The 21,685-nt window shown below is 40.8% G+C and overlaps 1 protein-coding gene across 1 annotated transcript in view; it reads left to right on the forward strand.

Moving 5' to 3' along the window:
- Positions 1-21,685, forward strand: part of LOC145415962 (protein turtle-like) — a 207,311-nt gene that overhangs the window by 139,291 nt on the left and 46,335 nt on the right. The window contains exons 11-12 of the mRNA XM_080285065.1: positions 3,354-3,498; positions 4,984-5,111. Coding sequence (XP_080141191.1) covers positions 3,354-3,498; positions 4,984-5,111 — 273 coding nt within the window. The remainder of the gene's footprint in view (positions 1-3,353; positions 3,499-4,983; positions 5,112-21,685) is intronic.

Genomic DNA, 21,685 nt, shown 5'->3' on the forward strand with positions numbered 1-21,685 from the left:
GATCGAATCAAAACTGTTTGTGCTGCCCTGTACTGTGACCTTGACTTGACTTTTCCCAGTTTCTTTGATATTAGACTGACTCCTCACTGAATCTCTTTACTCCGTCTTTTCCCGAGCCCATCTACAACTTCGGACTAAATCATATAAAAAATGGTTCAGTTAACCTTGCATGTTATCTTGAGCTTTGAGGCTGAACCTTTGATTGGTCTCGATCTCATTCTCAACCATATCATCATCATCATCATTATCATCATCATCATCACTGGGAGGGGGGGGGTGGAGAGACAAACGCCTTGGGGCGCAGAGCCTCACTCACCTTCCGACTCAAACCATGTTGAATCCCTTCGTACATCCCACCAGGCAGCGACTCTTCCACCTCTAATTATCTCTTGACATGAATAATGAGCCCATTCCAGCAGGGAGTTACGTGGCCTTCCCCTTGGTCTCCTTCTCTCTGGATTTCCTCTCTCAGATATCAACCTGTAGGCAGGGTCATCCTCAGGAAAACGGGCCATTTGCCGATACATATAAGTATATATATATATATATATATATATATATATATATATATATATATATATATATATATATATATATATATATATATATATATATATATACACAGAAGATGAACATAGAAAGATAAAATAAAAATATTCAGACACCAGATTACAGGTGACGCCCATTCATAAATAATCTAACAGTTTGACCTGAACTGCTGTAGGATGAAGTTTGGGGGAAATCTACTATGAGGAAGCGAGTTCCAAAGAGATGCATCTGGGGAATAAATGAGTTTTGATAGGCAACAATTTTGCAATGTGGCATTGTGAAACTATTTAGCCTCCATGTCTCACACTCATAGAGTAAGATAATGAGCACCAGTGCCTTGGAGATGCGAGTTTTCGACCTTCCACACAAATAATGGCAACGCCAAATACCCTAGCTGAGTGAATTCATAACCCTGTTGGCAAGTCGAGGCAACGAGAAATCTCATCATCTGACCCACCGTTGTTATTTACCATACTACCAAGAGTGGTGAATGTTTCTAAGACTTTCACATTCTTACCACATGGTTGGACAAACTGAGCTCCTTCATCCAATAAGCCACCAAATGCCTAGACCTAAGTCTTGGCTCAAGAGACCTTTAATCCCAGTGGTTTCACATTATTGTGAAATTCCTCGGCGGTGCTCAGTAGTATCTCCACGGACACCGCTAGGATAACTGCATCATCAGGAAAGTCAAGTTCAGTAAACTCGAAACTGCTAATTGATGTTCCCCAGTGATTTTGACTCACAGCCCAGTGAAGTACCCAGGACCAAGAGTGTATCCCATGAGGCACAATGTTTCACAACTAAGTCAAATTTAGTGTAGGAATCTCTTCAAGATCGCTCATCTTAGTTGGTGGGTACATGCTAATAAGTGAGAAAAAGTCCAAGGAGTGCATCAGCCTCACCAGCATTATGTTCATCAACCTTAGAGATAAGGAGAGCAGCAGTTGCCACGGCAACACCTCTATGCTGGGTACCATTCTCCCAGTCAAACCAGTAATATGTATAACCACCACTAGTCTAGAGGATTTGCTAGATTAATCACCAATGATCCAACCAAGCAAGTACTATTGGCTTACATGTTTCCAGTGGCAGAACATTGACTAAGCTGGCAGATGAAAACTATTTATAATTATTCTGTTTTGCACGCATAACTCATATCAAACTTTGGCCTTATCCTGTAACCTTGATCTTTGGCTGGTTGTTCTAAAAATCCAGTCCCTTTGTTCTTGTGGTCCCCTGATCCTTTCTACTGTGTTTGATGTAAACTGGATAAAACTGTTTAACCTGAAGCTTTGACCTAGCCCTTTGACCTTGACTTTGATCTATTGATCTTAGAGAGAGGGGGGGGGGGGAAGAGAGAGAGGTCTACCTCTAAGCTATCCATCATTCCTTATCTTAACTGTGAGGAAAATTGGATGAAAAATTTGAGTTCTTTACACACACACACACACACACACACACACCCACACACACACAAGAGCGCGCACATGTGAGGTAAAACAATAACTGCTTGCTTCAAGGGCAAGAGTATAATGATTTCTGGAGAAGTTTGCAGCACTCACGTTCCTTAGATGGGAGGGTCAGCAGTGTAGTATACAGCATGTTTATAGACATTTGAGATTTTGTGCTACCATTTGAAACTGGTTGGTTCCAACGTTGCCAAAAAATACTGACTCTTCTTTTTTTCTTCATAAGTTGCTACAGCTTACAATCATGCACCCTGAAGCTGTGAATGAGAAACATGTGTGTGCTGGCTGTGCTACACTGCTATTTGCAATATCGGTATACTGGGGGACAGTGAAATATGAAATATGGAAAGTGAGAAAGGTACAAGTTTGTCTAGAACTGTTAGATAATATTGTAAATTTTGTCATCCATATGGTAATTTGTGAACATTATAAACGTGTTTTAATAAAATGAAGCAAGATTTAGTGTTTCTATAATACTTAATAATATTCTTCATGCTTCACTTGATCGAGTACCACTTGAAAGTATTAAGTGAACTTACTTGTGGTGCTAAGATGAACATTGCACAGCACAAATTGTGATGCAGTCATGAAAAATTTATACCGAAAATGATGTGTGGTGCTTGTATTAGGTGTTAGATTTAACTTAGCACACAGCGATAAATGTATAGTTCCAGGAAAAAGGCAAATTTTCCTATTGTTGTGTACTTTACCGATTCACAAATCTGTAGGTGGTTTTTGGAAGATCTGAAAAAGTCCTTGTATCACGCCATAACCAGCTGCCACAATCACAGAGTTGGAAGAACGAACTCCACAACTTTTTTTTATACCTTTAGCTCCGTCCAGGCAGGGGTGTGTTGAGTCGGGAGACACCTCTTCCAAACACAGTCCTCATGTGAAATTATCAGGTTCACATACCAGAGTAATAAAAAGCGCTTATTTTTCCTCTGAAAATGTTGAAATGGCTTGAGGGAGATTAAATTGAACGAGGAGTACTAGATCCAGCACAAAGTGTCGCAAGGCTGCTTTACCTAATTCCCACCTACATTATTCCTCATCTCCCGTGTTCAACCCTGATACCACACATTTTTCTCATCTCGGTCCCCCCCCCCCTTTGAGTTGATTTCTTTCCTGGCCAACCGATCTCTGTTCAATTTTATACTGTGTTTAGCCACTCCTACCCAGTCCTGCGTGTCCTTATTATACTCTCATTTAACCCGTGGTGTTAACCTGCTCAGGTCAGTCTTGGCTGGGTTTCACTGCAATACCTGTTCCCCCACCCCCGGCCCTCCATGTTTCAGCCTTGTCCTAGTATGTGCCTGCTGTACCCCACAGACTGATCACGGCGTCAACACCAGCACGTCCCTAGTGGTAGTGACGGGGGCTCGACAACAGCACGGCCAGCGACTTACGTGCACAGCCACAAACCCACTCTTTCCAGCTTCACCTAAACAGGACTCCACTCTCCTCAACGTTACTTGTATGTACCATTTTGTACTATTTTTAGTAATCAGTAAATGATTGTAGCATATTTAAATTATTCATATTAACTGACCTATTTCTCTTTAGCTGTCCTTTTTTTTAAGGTCTTTCTATCAGTTTCTACTGCGATAAAAATAACCATATTATTACCATCCGTTTTATACCAGCAGAATATGATTTTCTTTACCACTTGCTTCTGCTATAAAGTTTAATCATCAGTTTCATGCTGATCTAGTTGATAAATATATTCGTTTGTGTTAATTGGACGCATGTTCTGATATGGATACACCCAGATTATTTATTGTTATGAATCTCTGTAGCTGAACATAATTCTTACAAATAGTGTTCATAAGTAAGACAGTATATTTTTAGTATACTGTGCTGTGTCTCTGATAGCATGAAAATTTCACTTATCCAAGTTTCACCTCTCTGCATAATCTTCTCCTTTACCCCGGCTTAGCAAGATGCAGTAATTCCGCCTTGTTTCATTCTGTTACCCCCAAATGTCGGATAAAAGCGTTTTCATCCTCCAGCCCTCACCCTTCATTGCTAGCAGTATTGGAAGCCGGTGTTGAATTCATAGAATAATCTCTCTCTCTCTCTCTCTCTCTCTCTCTCTCTCTCTCACACACACACACACACACACACACACACACACACACATATATATATATATATATATATATATATATATATATATATACAACCCCACCAACCCGGCTCTTTTTCCCTATTCCTATTTTTTTTTCCGTGCTGTACCCCACTCTTTCGCGTATTCTCTTTTCCACTGCGTTTTTAGTCTGCCCATCTTTGCTTGGTATTATCTGCTCTCTCTTCCGTACATCCTTCTTTATTAACTTCCGACCCTCTCTTCTATTAACCTCTTTCTCCCATTTAGTACAAAGGAAAGCAAAAACGACGGATATAATGGCCCTCTCAAGGCTGTTTGGTAGAAAATAATCTGTGACCGCAATACCAAATTTTACGAGGTGGAGATGAGAAAGTGTGGACAGGGATGAAAAGAAAGTACTTCTTAACATCAATTCATCTCTGTTCACTCTTCCTTATTTTCTCTTTTCTATCCCATGCCTCGCATTTGATTCCGCTACTCTTGATTATTCTACCTCTATCACTCCACCATATCATCCACTTTGTCCTTAATCTGTTGCGTGTCTCACCAAAACTCTTCTTCACTCCTCATCCTCTTCGTTTGCCTGCGTGTTTTCCAAATCCCTCTCTGATACTTTGTCATTCCATTTTATCCAATTAGCTCTCGCAAGGCCTCTCGCATTCTTCTTTGTTTTCATCTTATTTTCCTTGTTCTTCTTCCCGCCTCTTTCCTCTCTCTCTCTCTCTCTCTCTCTCTCTCTCTCTCTCTCTCTCTCTCTCTCTCCCTCCCCCTAATTCTTCTACCCTTTTTCCGTCTCTCCATTATTTTTAAGCTCCGTGTCACGATTTCATTCCTTCTTATCCTCACTCCCAGATCCCCCTGTGGTGTCGCTGGAGCTGGGACGAGGGGTGTCATCTGTGGTGCGAGAGGGCGAGGACGTCTACTTCAACTGCAAAGTGGACTCGAACCCTCCAACCTACAAGATAGCATGGTTCAGGAATGTATGTTGTGATTTTATTTATCGGAACTATTAGCCGATGGTTTCCAATGCAATTTCTTTGATCGTAACCCACTGTAGGCGGTGATGCATTTTTCCCCTTGCACGTTTTTCCTGCTCACAACCGCTCAGCAGTGATGCTTACTCTGTCTTGTCAGTGTGCACCAGCCCACATTCTCGAGATCGTCAAGTACAGCAAAAACACAACCCTTCCAAACGACGGCGCAGTTCTGACGGCAATACAACAATGGCCGATGAAGTATGTACTGCAGGGTGCTTTTAAAATATAGAGGGTGAATTTTAATTGAACTGTGTCGGAATGACTAACTTATTATTTCATGAGGTTTATTTAAATGTAAGCTGTAAAATTTAAATGAAATTAATGCAGTTGCTCAGAGACACCAAAGTTCTAAGATTTACACTTTGTACACAATAAGGTAGCTAAAAAAGACAACATTGCCTGCACCAAATCCTTATCATCATTTACTAAAGTATGCAGAACGATGTTCAAACCTGTTGAAAGTGAAAAAAGTGAAAGTCTTCCTGGGCTGTGTTAGTTGCATGATTTCATCGGATCATGGTTGGAGAAGAACTGGTCTCAGGGTCGGCATCGCCTGTTATGTATTCCCATACATTCAGAGTTGGCCACAAATTGCGGAACGCCTCAAAGATTTTAACACCAGGGCTCATGCATGATCTTGTTCCTCCGGTGGAGAGGATACAGCTTCAAGGAAAAATTTCAGAATGCAATACAGCAAGCAATGTAAACTGGATCTCGTCCAATGTTTTGTTCAGTTTGAACACACGCACCACCACGAGTTTTCTGCATTGACTGCTGTTGTGTCAAAGGGCAAAGCTTTGAATCTGCCTCATAACCTTTGGTGTTTCAGCTGATTTAAAATTTGTTAGCTTAGACTGCAAGAAGCCTGCAGGCTTTATCCCTAGACAAGAATTGACAAGCGGTCTACCACTTCCTTGCCAGCCAAAACCATCCTTAATTTTCCATCCCAGTGCAGGAGAAGGACTTGTGTGGTAACTAAAGCGTTGATCTCTTCAGCACTTGTTTCCCCATACTGACTTTCAAGAATGCCACTTGAACTATGACACAGCTCGTACACATCCTGTCCCATCTGAGGAGCAAAAGGAATAAGAATATGGCTTTCTTGCCTGTCATTTGTCTGTGTACATTCCAGAGCTGTTGCAACATCAGAACTTATTTCAGTTGTACCATCTGCTTTTCTTTCATGGATGTTTTGCTAGCATCTTCTTAAGTTGTATCTATTGTTCTACATTTTAGCTTGAAGAAACTAATAATTTTAATGTTGCATTAAAAACTCTGAGTGTTGTTTCTTGCTTTTCCCTTTCATGCCTTTCTGCCTCAGCTTTTATTCGCGTCTGCTTCCTAACTGCCATTTTTTCATCATTTTTCTGCAACAGTCCCATTTTCCCCTTTCGACTTGTCTTACTATGGGCAGTCAAATTCCTCTGTCATCAAAAGTACTGATGAGAGCAAAAGCATGCTTGTAAGGAATAGGAAATAGGTCATGTAACCCGCCATGAATTAAGTTTGGCTGTGTAAGTTTGTCTCACTCATCCTTGAGATGTCCTCTCAAGACTTTGCCATCATGAAGACGAAGGTCTCTGCAGACATTGGGTTCTTATTTTTTCGAAAAATTTTCATCGTACTATATTTCCATCACTGACTAGGATGTGATGATGATGCCCTCAGTCAGGGTCCTGATTTCTCTTCACAGTGAAGATGTGTGTGTGTGTGTGTGTGTGTGTGTGTGTGTGTGTGTGTGTGTGTGTGTGTGTGTGTGTGTGGATGAGTAAACTGGGAGCGTGTCATCCCGTCTCGGCTACCCAGCCATTCCTGAGGGGAAGCAGCCTAAGTATATAGATAAATAGATTAAAGTTGGAACAGGATCTTTAGCATCTCTCCTCTCGATGGAGGCTTCTGCCTGGGGAAGGAGGGATTGAGTGATCCAACTAGCCAAAGCCTTGGCTTAGAACAAGTTCCACTCGCAATCGATGCAAACTCTGAATCTCAAATCCTTAAAGCAAATCAATCAATCAATCATTTCCTGTGGCACCCTCGGGGATGCATAGGGCCTCGATGAACTCACACCACCACATCCTATCTTGTGCTAACTCCTCAAGATCTCCCCAACACTCATCTCCAGCTTCCCGTCTCATTGTCCTCACCCACGTCTCTTTTGGCCTTCCTCTACCTCTCCTACCAAGTACCACCCACCCTGGTGTACCTCGTACTATTCCCTGTCTCCTATACACATGTCCTAGCCACTTCCATCGTGAGAATCTAACATATTCATCGATCGGCTGCACTCCCGTTATTTCTCTAATTCTACTATTTGGTATCCTTTCCCACCACTTAACTCCTAATATTCTTCTAAGTGCTTTATTTTCAAACACCAAGAATTTATTTTCCATAGTCACTGTGCTGTACCAAGACTCGTGTCCATAAATTAAGATACTCCTAACCATTACCTTATAAAGTTTGATTTTTGTATGCACAGAAAATTTTTTATTATTCCAAATATTTTTAAGCATTTCCATTGCCTGATTAGCCTTCTTTAACCTTTCCTCGAATTCAAAGTTCAAAGAACCATCCTTGGCTACATAAGTACCTAAATATTTAAACCTGTCAACTTGCTTTACAACCATACCTCCAATTACACATTCCTGCGTATTTTCCATATTCATATTGATTATTTCAGTTTTTCCACAATTAATAACCAAACCCACCTTGCGACCTTCACTCACCAAACAGTCCAACACTCTCTGCATCTCTTCTGGCCCATCACAAATCAAAACTATATCATCTGCATAATCTAAATCCAAAAGTTTCCTGTTCTCTCCCCAAAGTATACCTGCACCGGTTTCTGTTCCAACGCGTTTCATAATGTAATCAATGACCAATATAAATAGTAAAGGCGATAGAACACCACCTTGAATTACTCCGGACTTGACTTCGAACGAACCACTCAGACAACCATCAACCATCACTTTACAAAATGTGTCCTCATGCATGTTCATAATGACCCTCACAAACTCCTCTGGTATTCCATAATGTCTCATGATCTTCCCCATAGTCTCTCTCGAAACACTATCAAAAGCCTTTTCAAAATCAACAAAACAAAGACTTAACGGTACTCTCATTTCATTAACTTGTTGCATCAAATGCCTAACTATAAAGATCTGATCATTGCAACCACGTCCCTTTCTAAAACCAGCCTGTTCATCCCTCAGAATACCCTCAACCACCGGCTCCAACCTATTTAACAACACTCTACTGAAAACTTTCAAAGCTATCGGTGACAAAGAGATTCCCCTCCAATTACCACATTCACTCAGGTCTCCCTTCTTCGGAACTTTAACAATTACACCATTCTTCCAAACTGATGGTAGTAACCCCGTCACCCATATCTTATTGAATAGCTTGGTCAAGATCATTATTAATCTATCCCCCTCCACTTTAAACATTTCCGGAAATAAACCATCCTCCCCTGGTGCCTTATTATTCTTTAACTGTTTTACTGCTTTCTCCACTTCTGCAAGCCTCAACTCTCCTGTTTCTATATTTAAATCTTCCTGAGCAGACGGTATATCCTCTTCTGGTGGTATTGGTCTATTAAGAACTGTCTCAAAATGCTCTTTCCATCTATTTTTAATATCTCCATCTTTGGTCAATAAATTTCCTTCCCTGTCTCTAACTGGTATTTCCTTGCGTTTACCTGCATTACCACTCAGTTCTCTAATCGATTCATATGCTATTCTTTGACTCTGTCCATCATTTTTGTTTATTAAGATTTCAGTCTCTGCAACCTTTTCATCCACACATCTTCTTTTATCTCTCCTAGCTAACCTTCTTACTTCTGAATTCAAACTCCAGTACGCAGCTCTTGCTAATTCAATCTCTCGTTCATCAACGCATTGCATCTCACTCCTCAATTTAGCCTCACCTCTCTGTTTTATCATATCCCACGTTTCCTCTGATATCCATTTCTTTCTTCTGAAGCTATGTCTCCTTCCAATCATACATTCAGCAGTCTCATGCAAAACTTTGTTCACATCCTCCCACATCTCATCTACACTTCTCTCCCCCTCTTCCAACGTTTCCAACACCAAAAATCTATTTCTGCATTCTAATCTGAATTCCTCCTTTTCTTCTCCTTCCCTTCTAAGCTTAACAATATCGTATCTGCCAACACCAGATTTTTCCTTCTTCTGATTTTTAAGTTTAAACCTTATTTTTGCAATGCTGAGTTGATGGTCACTACCAATATCCGCTCCCCGTTTAACATGAACATCTAGCAGAGAACTTCTATGCCTCCTACTGATAGCGATGTGATCAATCTGATTTTTATATTTTCCACACGGCGACACCCAAGTTGTCTTGTGTATATTGCAATGCTGAAAGAGTGTGCCCCCGATGACTAAGTCATTTGCTAGACAGAAGCTTCCAAACCTCACTCCGTTTTCACTCATCCTACTACCAACTCCCATCTTACCCATACATGCCTGAAATCCCTCATTTGAACAGCCCATTACTGCATTAAAGTCTCCAACGCAAATCAAAACATCATGTCTAGGTACCCTTCCTACTCCTTCTTGCAACTTTTCATAAAATGTGTCTTTCCTTTCATCGAGTGCATCATTAGTAGGTGCATAACACACAAACAGACTGATGTTGCCATGATTTGATTTAAACCGTGCGTATAACAATCGCTCATCTATAGGATCCCACTCACATAAAGCCTTATTTGCCTTACAACCCAGCAACAATCCTACTCCCTGATAATGCATTCCGTCCTGTCGACCAGATATCAATAAACGTATACCATCCTCCAAATCCAACTTATCGACTCCAGTTAATCTAGTTTCTGTCAGAGCACAAATATCAAGTCCGTAATTTTGAAAAACCTTCACTAACTCATCGATTTTACTGTCATGATTTAGCGTTCTCACATTCCAGTTACCAATTTTAATTGTATTTTTTGCATTGACAAAGGAATTAGATTGTAATTGAGGCAACCGTGAGATTCTTAGCACCCCCTGCCCATTTAAGGGCTGCACGGGACTGGGGGCCATTATTGTTCTTTCAGAGTCCATCAAGGTTTCTTTGGCTAACTTCCTGAACACCTCTCCATTGCGTTGCAGTCGCAGTAGGCAGCTAACTTGCCTGATTGCCCACACCCGAAAGACCCAGCTATGCTGTAGCCAGTCACGTGCTGGCATGCTTCCCAGCCATTTCACTCTTAAGGAGTTCCTCTGCCTGAGAAAGCAACCACCCCCCTGCTCCCGAGGGCTTTTGATCTGTGTAGGTAGAGGGCGATCACTCCCTCACTAGCCATATACAGTGTATATACAGTGTATAGACTACACTCACAATACGAAGGCAGAAATAAACTGTTTTCATTTAATAATGGAAAAGAAATCAAACCAGAACGACCGGACTATAAGGCATAGATACCCAGTGGGTCACTTCATCCATACATCTAGGACACTATATGCCTGAGGAACCTATACATATTATTTAATTCTTGTAAAAACTTCCATACGATACTTTTACATCAGTTGTCATAAAACGGTGGGTTCTGGAATCATGATTTCCGAAATCCATTTTTAAGCACCTTAATGTACCTTATTGCTGATGGGGAGTTTCGAGTCAGCGAATGAGTCAGTCCAGTTTCTGTCCAGTGTAGCAAGCAGTAAATCGAATGTGGAACTTTTGCATATGCCAGGGAAGCGAAAACTGAAGAGGAGATGGTTTTTCAGACTGGCTGACATCTCTAATCTTTAATATACAAAACGTCAGACTTCATCGAGCAAAAACTCTCACATATTATTGCTTTTAAAATATGGATCGCCAGAGGAAGAATACTCAGCCACTGCCCAGGTGAAGTTCCTTTTGTCAAGTGCTATGCTGTGCACTGCATGAAGTGAGGCTCGTGCATATATGTCATTATCTGACTGAAGAGTATTCTGCAAGAAGTTTGCCATGACTCCACTATTGAACTATTTCTCATTCTTTATAGTAGATAACAACTCAACCAAGCAAGCATATATTAGATTATGCAAATATGGACGTTTTAATGTCTGATGGTTCTTGGGAAATGGAGGGGATCATTAGTTGACATTAGGTTCTCCAGTCATGTGTCGCTATATTATTAGGGATGGTTTATGGCGACCATTCCTGGGAAAGGATGAAAATAAAGAATGAGAATGCAGTATGTACAGTCAGGGAAGGTTCCGCGTTACCCACTGTTCGGAGCATTGGTGATGGACAAATAGTCACGAAGCAGCAGCCAGACCTCACATGCCTGGTATCTGTGAGTGGGAGGGAGGGTGGCCGGGAGTGGGAGGGTTTGGAAAGTTGCTCACGTCACAGTATCAATAGCCAATGATAATGCGTCCGACGTATTCTCAAAGTGCAAAAGCAGTATGTTGTTTGTATGGAATCACACTGTTCTCTGAGATTGTCTACATTACTGCATATACAATACATGTTTACTCTCAAAGGTATGCGCCTTTGCCTTCGTTTTGTAATGTTCGATAGGAATGATAGTTACCGAGACTAATCTTATAATTAGGACTTTCCATGTCATTCTGTCTGAAGGAAAACGAGAAGTCTGTTAAACGCTCATATAGATTATTATTTTTATTTATTATTACACACAACTCTAGACACTAAATTCGAAATGAATAATTACCAGAATAACACAGGAAATATTTGCAGGCGGATGTTTTTAGTGGGATGACAGAGGATAAATAATTAAACAAATTTTTAAGAATTACTATATCCCATTGGATCCCAAGGGTGCTGGGCGAGGCATGGCACCGGGCGGGTACCAAGTGTACCGCCCTCCGCCTATCGGCTCATAGTCGCGAAGCTCATAGGTCCCTACCCGGGGGTTCCCTGCTTTATAAAGACTTGAAAAATCCCAGTTTTGTCCAATATTCCGGACACTTGGCTCCAATGGGATATATATATATATATATATATATATATATATATATATATATATATATATATATATATATATATATATATATATATATATTGTCGTTTGTTTTCGAGTCAACACAAAATATAAATATATATTCTATCGTTCCAAATATCCATTGGGGAAACGACTCATGTTAAATTCGATAGGGAATGAAAACATTAAAACCTCTGTCCGAACCCAGCAAACTTCCAAACTTTCCTGACAACACAAACTCTACAGACATTTCGTAATTTTTAAAACAAAATTCCAGCATCATATTGTCATCTATCCATACTAAATTAACTCAAACACACTGTCCAAGCCATACATTGCGGACTTACATGTGATTCCCAACCTATCACCAAACCCTCCATTGCCCCCAGTCCCCCACCTCCCCCTCCTTCACACAGTTACCAGACACATGAGGTCTGGCTGCCGCTTCACATCCACCGTCTCACACCAGTGCTTCGGGAGGTGGGTAATGCGGAACTTTCCCTGACTGTACATCAGTGAAGGTTCCTGCCATTATCAGATGGGACTGGAACAGATGCTCAATGCTTCTGATCGTGTCATCATGAAGAAAATACACCGGTAAAGTGCGTTTTATGAGCGCGTGACGAAACGAGCGAGTGTTTGCACATACGCCTGTCATCATAATTTCATCTTGTTTTAAACTTTCACTCTTTTGGTGAGGCGGTTGAACACTGACAGAAGATTCTATCTATCTATCTATCTATAGCCCGACGCCCTAATCCCGCAAAGGGTGGCCGCAGACAAAACGCCTCCAATTCACTCTGTCACCCACCATTTGACTCCCCTCCCTCCAGCTCACCCCTCCCTCCCTCATATACCTCTCAACTCCATCCCTCCACCTCATCCTCGGTCTACCCCTCCCTCTCCCTCCCTCCACCACACCTACATACACCCTCTTAGTCAGTCTTTCATTCTCCATCCTCTCCACATGTCCAAACCACCTCAGTGTATTTCTCCTAATCTTTTCAACCACATCCACATCTACCCCACAACGTTCCTTCACTTCTTCATTCGTCAACCTGTACCTCCACTTTCTCACGCGTTCTCCCTCTCACATACATGTACACACATTTCACCCCCTAAAACACAGAAAAAACATTCACGTAAAGTTATGAGCGTAATATCGGTTATTTACATGTTAGAATTCATGCAAGAAAACAGTGTTACAACAAGGAACCTTAAACTCGATTTCATAGTGGGGCATGTCAACTGAAGCCCTCAGTAAGCTTCCTTGGAAAGCTGCGATTGCAAGAGGTTTCTTTCGTCTCAGGAGTAAATATATAGCTAATAAGAAATTTTTTGAACATACCTACTACATGCTGAAGGAATCTGTTCTCTATCTCACAGAGTAGAAAAGTTAATAGCCTTTGAAAAACATCGCTGTCAGTCCCTGTCGGGTGGGGCCGGGTCGGGTTGTGTTGGACCGGTCATTGCTCAGCTGAATGTAAACATTGCTTCGCATTGTTTGCTCGCATCACTCACTGCGCTTACTCCCGCTTAATAAAAATACGAAATTATATGTTTCTCATCGGTTGTCAGTGAAGAAAAGTGCGAAAAGATGTATCTGCTCAGCTGTTAAATCATGCTTTGCATGAGGAGCCACGTATAATTCCCCTTACTGCATTCAGCATTCGTTTGCCTAATGGATGTAGACCATGAGGCAATGGTGACTGGAAGTTCTACCAGTATATGGCTTCACTAAACCTTCAGAGGGAAAAACATGTTTAGAGAGGATAAGTAAATATTTTGTGAAAATAAATGACACGGGAGAAATTAAAGCAAAATGTACAGTGAACACATATTCAAGAACATGTAGTAGCACTGATTTATAAGTATAAAAACATATTCTGTAAAATTTCTAAAGGCGTAAGGATGACAGTGTGCTGAACAAGGTCAGTGCAGTAAAAAGACATATAATCCGATCCCTACATTCTCGTGGTATACCTTTGCGCATTGCATGGTTGGTTTACAGATATGCCATTAACATGACACTTTTCAAGTACACTTATTCCACACCATAACGGCAAGTACTGGGGTACAAAAGAAAATGTAGGTATGGGGGTTGTGTCCTTTTACTGCCTTGATCTTGTTCCGATGGTTTGGGGCACACTGCCATCCCTACATCTTCAAACATTTTATATTATGTTTTTATTCATGTTCCACTGATTTTTAGAAATTCCAAAGCTTGTTGTAAGTCATTTATCTCAAGAAGATAGTCAAAGTAGTGAAAGATTTAATGAAGGCTCTGATTAAATCTCTCCCACTTAAAAAGTGTCTTTTGAGCTGCATAATTTCTGGATATAATGAAAAGGAGTGGCGAGAGAGCAGAACATCTGTGTTTCACAGTCTGACTGTGACTGATCTTTTGACCTTGCTGTGGCCTTGAGCATCGGTGATTTTTCTAACCTGAAATTCATCCTTGCGTGATCTCTAACCCCTCTACTAAATTTAACCCAGATTGGGTCAAATCCTTCTCAGAATAATAGTTTGATACCCTGTAACTCTAAACATTTCATCCATATTTTGTCCGAAACAAATAAAAAAAAGTTTGAGTTCAAGGGCCAAAAGTTTCACGCTGTCCTCATACCATTAATTTAGACTGATTGTTTTCAAGATTAAATTATTTTACCTTTTGTTCACCCTGTACCGTTCCACTAAGTTTGTTGTAGATCGGTACAAAACTGTGAAAGCTGATCTATGCTTGGTCCATTACAATTAACCTTTTTGGGGGGCAATATCTACAGTCCATCAGTCCCGGTGGAGAATGGAAACCCTCTCTGGGGGAAAAAAAAAAAAAAAAAAAAAAGAATATACAGATATCAGGTTTTTGTCGATTGTCTTTTATCATGTTAATATTATGTTTTGCCTACTTTAGGAGGTCTTTCAGGTATAGTAGCATGGAGCTTAAACATGAATGCTTATAAACATTTAATATATCTGTTTTGAAATCAACAGAAATTTATTTTTTGTGGCATAAGGGTGCGTAAGAGCCATCGCTTCATGACTATCATGGTATGTTACATTGATGCCCAAGGGTGCAGCACTGATTCCCTTTCTGTGGTGCAGCTGTAATAGAAATAGTTGTAGTTGCAGGGACCAAATAATTGCACACTATTATTGTTGTGCATCAGAGTAAAGAACGGGTAAACATTCAAATGTAGGAACTACACACTGGTACCTTTTGTGCTGTTGTGCCCAAAGCAGACAGTTGAGGCAATTAATAATAAAAAACTGTACGTGTTAACGTAAAGTTTCCCAGGCCGCTTCAAACCCAAATGTTCATAACACGAACGATTTCTGGCAACTCATCTGCCAGGTTTGAATAAAAAATATCATGGAGAACAGCAGAACACAACTGGCTTCCTGCCTCTTCGCAAGTACCTTACGTCTGCTTCAACATGCCTCATCCGTCTTTTATAACCTGTAATACAGTCAGTCCTCACGGTGACTGAAAGTCATTGACTAAGCATACAAACGAGAGAGGTCCCTACTGACTCTATTTGGTAACACCGCCTCCTATAAAAGACGCTCATGGGGGAAGAACCCATGATTAACCCATGAGTAGCATGGTTACCAAGAATACTTGTATCCTACCAGTCAACCCTAAAGCCTGCATGAGCCAGCACCTCTTATCCCTCTTTAAGTACGTTGTAAATGCCATCCGTGGATATGCTTCAGCCTCTCATGCTGAAAGCCCCACAAAAAGGAGGCCCTTCCTCGCTGAGCATAGCTACGCCTTCCTCACTCTAGAAGCCTGCAATATTACCCACCATCACTATGTTTCATCCCTTTAGGTGAAGTTTAGCTTCACTGAACCTCTGCACCTCTGCACCTCAGCTTCATCTGAGTTTTCTATAGCAACAGTGCTTCAGGACAGGGGCAGATCAAGGCAAGGGAATTACCTACTCCAAACTGACTGCTTGCATCTCATTACCATTACAGATGGCGCGTAGCACCCGTCTAGTGGCAAACTCTCATTTTATATATCCAGTTCTCTAATGCAAGAATTAACCGACACTCCCAGTATGCAACAAGTCAGCTACGGAACTGTCTTCATTTGTCTGTATTTCCTCTAGCCTATGGCTTCCAGTCTTTCAAATACAGTGTGTCCAGGCACCTCGAGATGAACGGATCTTGAATTTAGCTCTATGTTATCTTGTTTTTATTTTTCTTGGAGGAAACAATATTGAGGGCTTCTGGCCTTTACTCTCCTTTTCCTTGCATTTAAAATGGGAAATTGTAAGATTAGAAACTGTATCAACAGCCAGCTTTTAATAAAAAGCAGAGTTCAGAAGGATGAGATAACTATATGGACTCATCTTTGCATAAGAGAGAAGATATTACTACTAAACGCAACTAGCACTAAAAATAGAAATGTAGGATGCTCGCGGCCCCACCTTCCTTAGCATTAGGTATAAAGTGTCACAAGGAGTCACATCAGCATAAGTATTTTACTTTTCACTAACGATTTGTATGCAGAAAGTACTATAGAATATGAGCTTCTGGCGAGAAAGCCGGTAGAGCAGGTGCTAATTTTCCTCACTGGGTTAATTCCCATCCTAAGATGGACACTTAAATGGTTGTAAAAGTACATCCTTTCATGTATTCTTACATGTACACACCCTGTCAAGGTTGATTAAAAAACATATCTACTCAGTAACAGAAGCATTTCAACACAGTTTCCACATGAACACTCTCACTCTACACTCCAAAAAGCTTGTACGTCTGTGGTCATATTTCTACTGACTGATAATGATGTTCCTGGGCCCATTGGATCAGTATTTCTTTCGGTCCCGTAAAGCATGGTTAGAATGTGTACAGGAGAGACGTCAGTCCATCAGGCGTGTGCAAACCGGCCGCTACAATACACACTACAGTGGTGCTTCGAGAGCACAGCCTTTCCATCCAACCTTGTTGCATATTATTTATTTTCAGACTTGCTTTTCGTTTCAATATTAGTATTAGCATTCAGGCGAGTAGAGAAGTGACTGTTGATATATGTTTAATATGGATAATATTTCTGAATAATCGCAGTGATAGCCATACTTACATAAGAACTGCCCCATAAGGAAAAGTAATGGTTATGATAATTATATCAGCAGAGGTAGCAGCCGGGGTAACATTATACTGCAGCGTAATGCCGGCAGGAGCACACTAGTATACAATAATGAAGGGTACAACGGCACTGCAGTGTTAGTAGAAGCTTATCCTGCACCAACACACACACACTATCATTCCCCCCCCCCCACGCACCCCACACATACACAGAAGGAGAGAGAGAGAGAGAGAGAGAGAGAGAGAGAGAGAGAGAGAGAGAGAGAGAGAGAGAGGGGATTTATGTAGACATATGAATGCCAGTTGAAAAAACCAAGTCAATGGTTCAGAGTACATTAAGAACTAGGAGCAGCAACTGTGCATATTTCGTAGTTGTGTGAATAATATCCATCGAAGAATAGTCGCAGATGTTAAGCGACATGTTACTGTGGCATCAGCTTCAAATAAGCTCCAGTTGTGTGTGTTAAGCTGGAATAGTGGCCGTGTAGCAGTTCTATGAGAGAGAGAGAGAGAGAGAGAGAGAGAGAGAGAGAGAGAGAGAGAGAGAGAGAGAGAGAGAGAGAGAGAGAGAGAGAGAGAGAGAGAGAGAGAAATAGAGAGAGAGAGACAGAGAGAGAGAGAGAGAGAGAGAGAGAGAGAGAGAGAGAGAGAGAGAGAGAGAGAGAGAGAGAGAGAGAGAGAGAGAGAGAGAGCAGGGGTGAAGGCACACCTCCCTGATATAAAACCTGAAAATGCCAATATCACCACTCTCATTTATATTCCCATGGCTACCACTTTCTCACTCTCTCTCTCTCTCTCTCTGTATATATATATATATATATATATATATATATATATATATATATATATATATATATATATATATATTTATAAAGAGAGAGAGAGAGAGAGAGATTTGGACACTGTTTAGCATACAGTAAAATATATCTTCAATAAAAAATACGAATAAAAAATGGAAGCTGGTAGGAAAGAGGGTCAGATTGCTTTATGTAGTACACATATCCTTCTAAAGGACAAGGAACAACGTCATGGGAGTCTTAAAGAGCAAATACGATAACTTTTTTATTATTTTATTAATATTTAGGACTGGATGAGCGCCGCAATAAGAGACATCGCTTTTTGTGATCTAAACAAGGATGGTGAGAGTTAATTAACTCGCTTCATAGTATGAAAAGCATGACAGAGTGTAAAGGAGAGATATAGGAGCTTTGAAATTGGAATATATATATATATATATATATATATATATATACGCCAAGCTCAAGGCATAAGCAATTGCTTGAGTGCATATTGCGGCCAATAAGTGAGAATATGTTTGATCTGGAGGTGTCTAAAGATGAAGATACATGAAAGGATGTAACAGAATATATTACTTCTCTCCAGTGTCATTTCGCCACTCTTTTAATTATATCCACATCATGACGCCCCTAAATCCAATAACTACATCAACCCACCAACTCATTATAGCCTCGTCTTTGCTTTTCACATAATTATCCACTCGCTCAGACCTCCTCTTTTTCTGTTTTCGAATTTTCTCTCAAGATGGCCTGCCTTACCATGTCACACTAATCTGCTTTCTCTCCAGAGTTTAAACTCGCTTCCCCGCACCACTTTACAACAATAGTTTTCCAGTACCGTTCGTTATTTGTCCCAAGCTTGTTTTTCTCGTCACACAGTAGCTGTTAAACCCTTTTTTTATGCAAGGAGAAAGCAACCGAGGGCTACACTTTCGAAATATTTTCCCTCGAAGGAAAAAAAAAAAAAAGTCAAATTCAAGACCAGTTCATATCGAGATGCATGGACACATTGCTTTTAAAAGACTGGGGGTCATAGGCAATAGAATATGTAGACAGAGAAAGACAGCTCCAGAGCTAACCCGTTGCATACAAAAAAAAAGAAAAAGAAAAAAGAAAGGGGAGTAATGGTTAACTCTTGGATTATAGAGATGGGCACACAAGGGATGAGAGTTTGCTACCAGACGAGCGCTATGTACCTGCCAAAATGGTGGCGAGATGCAAGCAGAAGATTCACAGGAGCAGTTACCTTTGAAGCAGCGATATAAAAGAGATAAAGATGGAACAGTGCATCGAAGAGACAAGAGTTAAAGAAAGCCAGCAAGAGGAGGAGTTTTAATGGGACGAAAAACCATTGACTCCACCTTGTTCAGAAAGGCTGTATGTGAGGAGCGTTCACACACATGAATGTTGTACCCGACACAAGGGAGAAATAACCCAATAACGATGCGGACATAAAGAAGGCATGGAGTCGGCTTAGCATACATAATCTCTTGGAAACAGATTTTATAAGAGAAGTAATACAATCTGCCAAAATAAATCCCGAGAGAATATACCCAGAGCATGTTAAAATTTGATGCAGAACTTAGATGAAGATTTTTAAAAAGTATAGTATCCACTTGCAGAAGATTCTTATGGGTCGAAAACTGTAAGAACGGAGTATCTGGTGCATAAAAAACAGATTACTTTTACTCTGTCAGAGATATGAAGCAATTCAAAGATAAGGTGTGTCATAGCCCCATCTTTTGTTTAAGTAACTGCTGAGATGGATGCTGCGAGAAACAAATAGGAAGACTGGAGGAGTCATCAGTGTATGAATGGATAGGGTTAAATGTACATTTTAGAAGGTAATTGATAAATAGAAGAAAAAGAGTTGGTAATAGGACGTAACCCTGACGGACATGACTACTGGTAGCTCTAGAACAGTGATTCTCAAAGTTTGGGTTTGGGCCACGAAAGGAATTTTGATGGATCGGAGGGACATAGAATAGTCCTAATGCTTTCAATGTAGGCCTGTTTTATTTATGTAACTGATATTATAATTATCTTTATTACACTATTAGCATATTCTCAATAACTACGATAGGCCATACACTGGTTACATTCCCTCTCCCTCTCTCTCTCTCTCTCTCTCTCTGTTTTTTTTTTTTGTTTGTGGGTCCCAAAGTCTTGAAATAGTCCAAATAGGGTCACCCACTAAAAAGTTTGAGAACCGCTGCTCTAGAAGAACGGTGGCCATCTACAACAGCAGCTATGCAACGACCAGAAAGAAAACTAGAGATGAAGGCACAGATAATAGGATAGAAGCTGTAGGATGGCAGTTTGGAGATTTAAGATTAATGCCAGACTCGATCAAAAGATCTGAGATGTCAAGTGCAATGGCGAAGCCTTAGCCAAAGTCCTGGAAGGAGGATGACTGGGAGTCTGAAAGGTAGGTGAGAAGATTGTCAGTGGAGCATCCCTGATGGAACCCATACTGATGATCAGAAAGATGGTTGTGACAGAAAAGTGCTTTAACCCCCCCTGTCCCATTGACGTATGGGCACGTTGCAACATTTTGCATTTGCTAGTCCCGACGACGTACTGGTACGTCGTGCAATTGCAAGGTCCCTCATTTGCACAGTTTTCAATTTTCGCGCATGATTTTTCGTATGTGTACACGGGACACCTTCCTCTATTCCTCTACAAGATGCCAAGCAGGAACAATGCCTTACACCGCCTAATCCCCCCCCCCGCACGCCATTATATCAGCAATTCACCTGTTACCAGTGACCTGACCAATAAAGACATTCAGGGCCAGAGTGATTCCCCAATCGATGACAATGTGGAGGACAAAGTTTACATAGTATTAGAGGAAGAAACAGTCAGAAATGATGATCAGTTAATGTGGCAAAAGAAGGTCCGATATGGAGATGAGTTAGTGAGTGAAGCAATGCTTATAATGCCTATATTACTGTTTGAAAACCAATATACTCTCGTACTTCATATAAATTCGTACCAAGTAAATAAATAAATACCGTTTATGAGTGGTGTGAAATAGTTACCCTCCCATAGAACTCGTTTTCTTTGGTGCCAGCCTGTTAGAAAACCCAGTCAGATAAGGAGGTACTGCTACCTGGATCGAGAATTTTAAACCTCAGGTGAGCGATTTCTCTATGAAATTTCGATGTTTCTCACCAAAAGCGGAGGTTTTAGCCAAAAAATAATTTTCAAAATACCTCGGGATTGGTGGGTGTCGGAGGCGTGAAATAGCTTGGGACGTGATGGGTTAAATTTTTTAAAGAGTAGATTCAACTGTTAAAGCAATTGGGCGATAGTTAAAGGGCTCTTAAGGTTCACCTTTCATTGAGATCAGTTGAATCTGAGCAAAGCTCCATTTAGAAGGAAAGGTACAAGTCGATAGACAAAGGAGAAAGTCTAGTTAGGAATGTTGTAGATGCAGAAGCACAGTTCTTGAGGAAAACAGGGGGGAGCCCATCAGGCCTATATCCTTTGTTAGTAATGAAGCCGATGAGGGCAGAGAGCACATCAGTTGAGGAAGTTTTACTGTCAGTCATAAGGAAGTCAGAAGGAGGATGCAATAGAGGAAAACCACCAGAGGATATGGAGGAGAAAGTTTGAGCAAAGAGTTCTTCTTTTTCAGTAGAAGAATCAGTTACAAAACCATCAGAGTGGAAAAGACTTGG

This window comes from Coenobita brevimanus, chromosome 104 (assembly GCF_032717465.1).
Source record: "Coenobita brevimanus isolate Jiangsu-jjx chromosome 104, ASM3271746v2, whole genome shotgun sequence".
Lineage (NCBI taxonomy): Eukaryota > Metazoa > Arthropoda > Malacostraca > Decapoda > Coenobitidae > Coenobita > Coenobita brevimanus.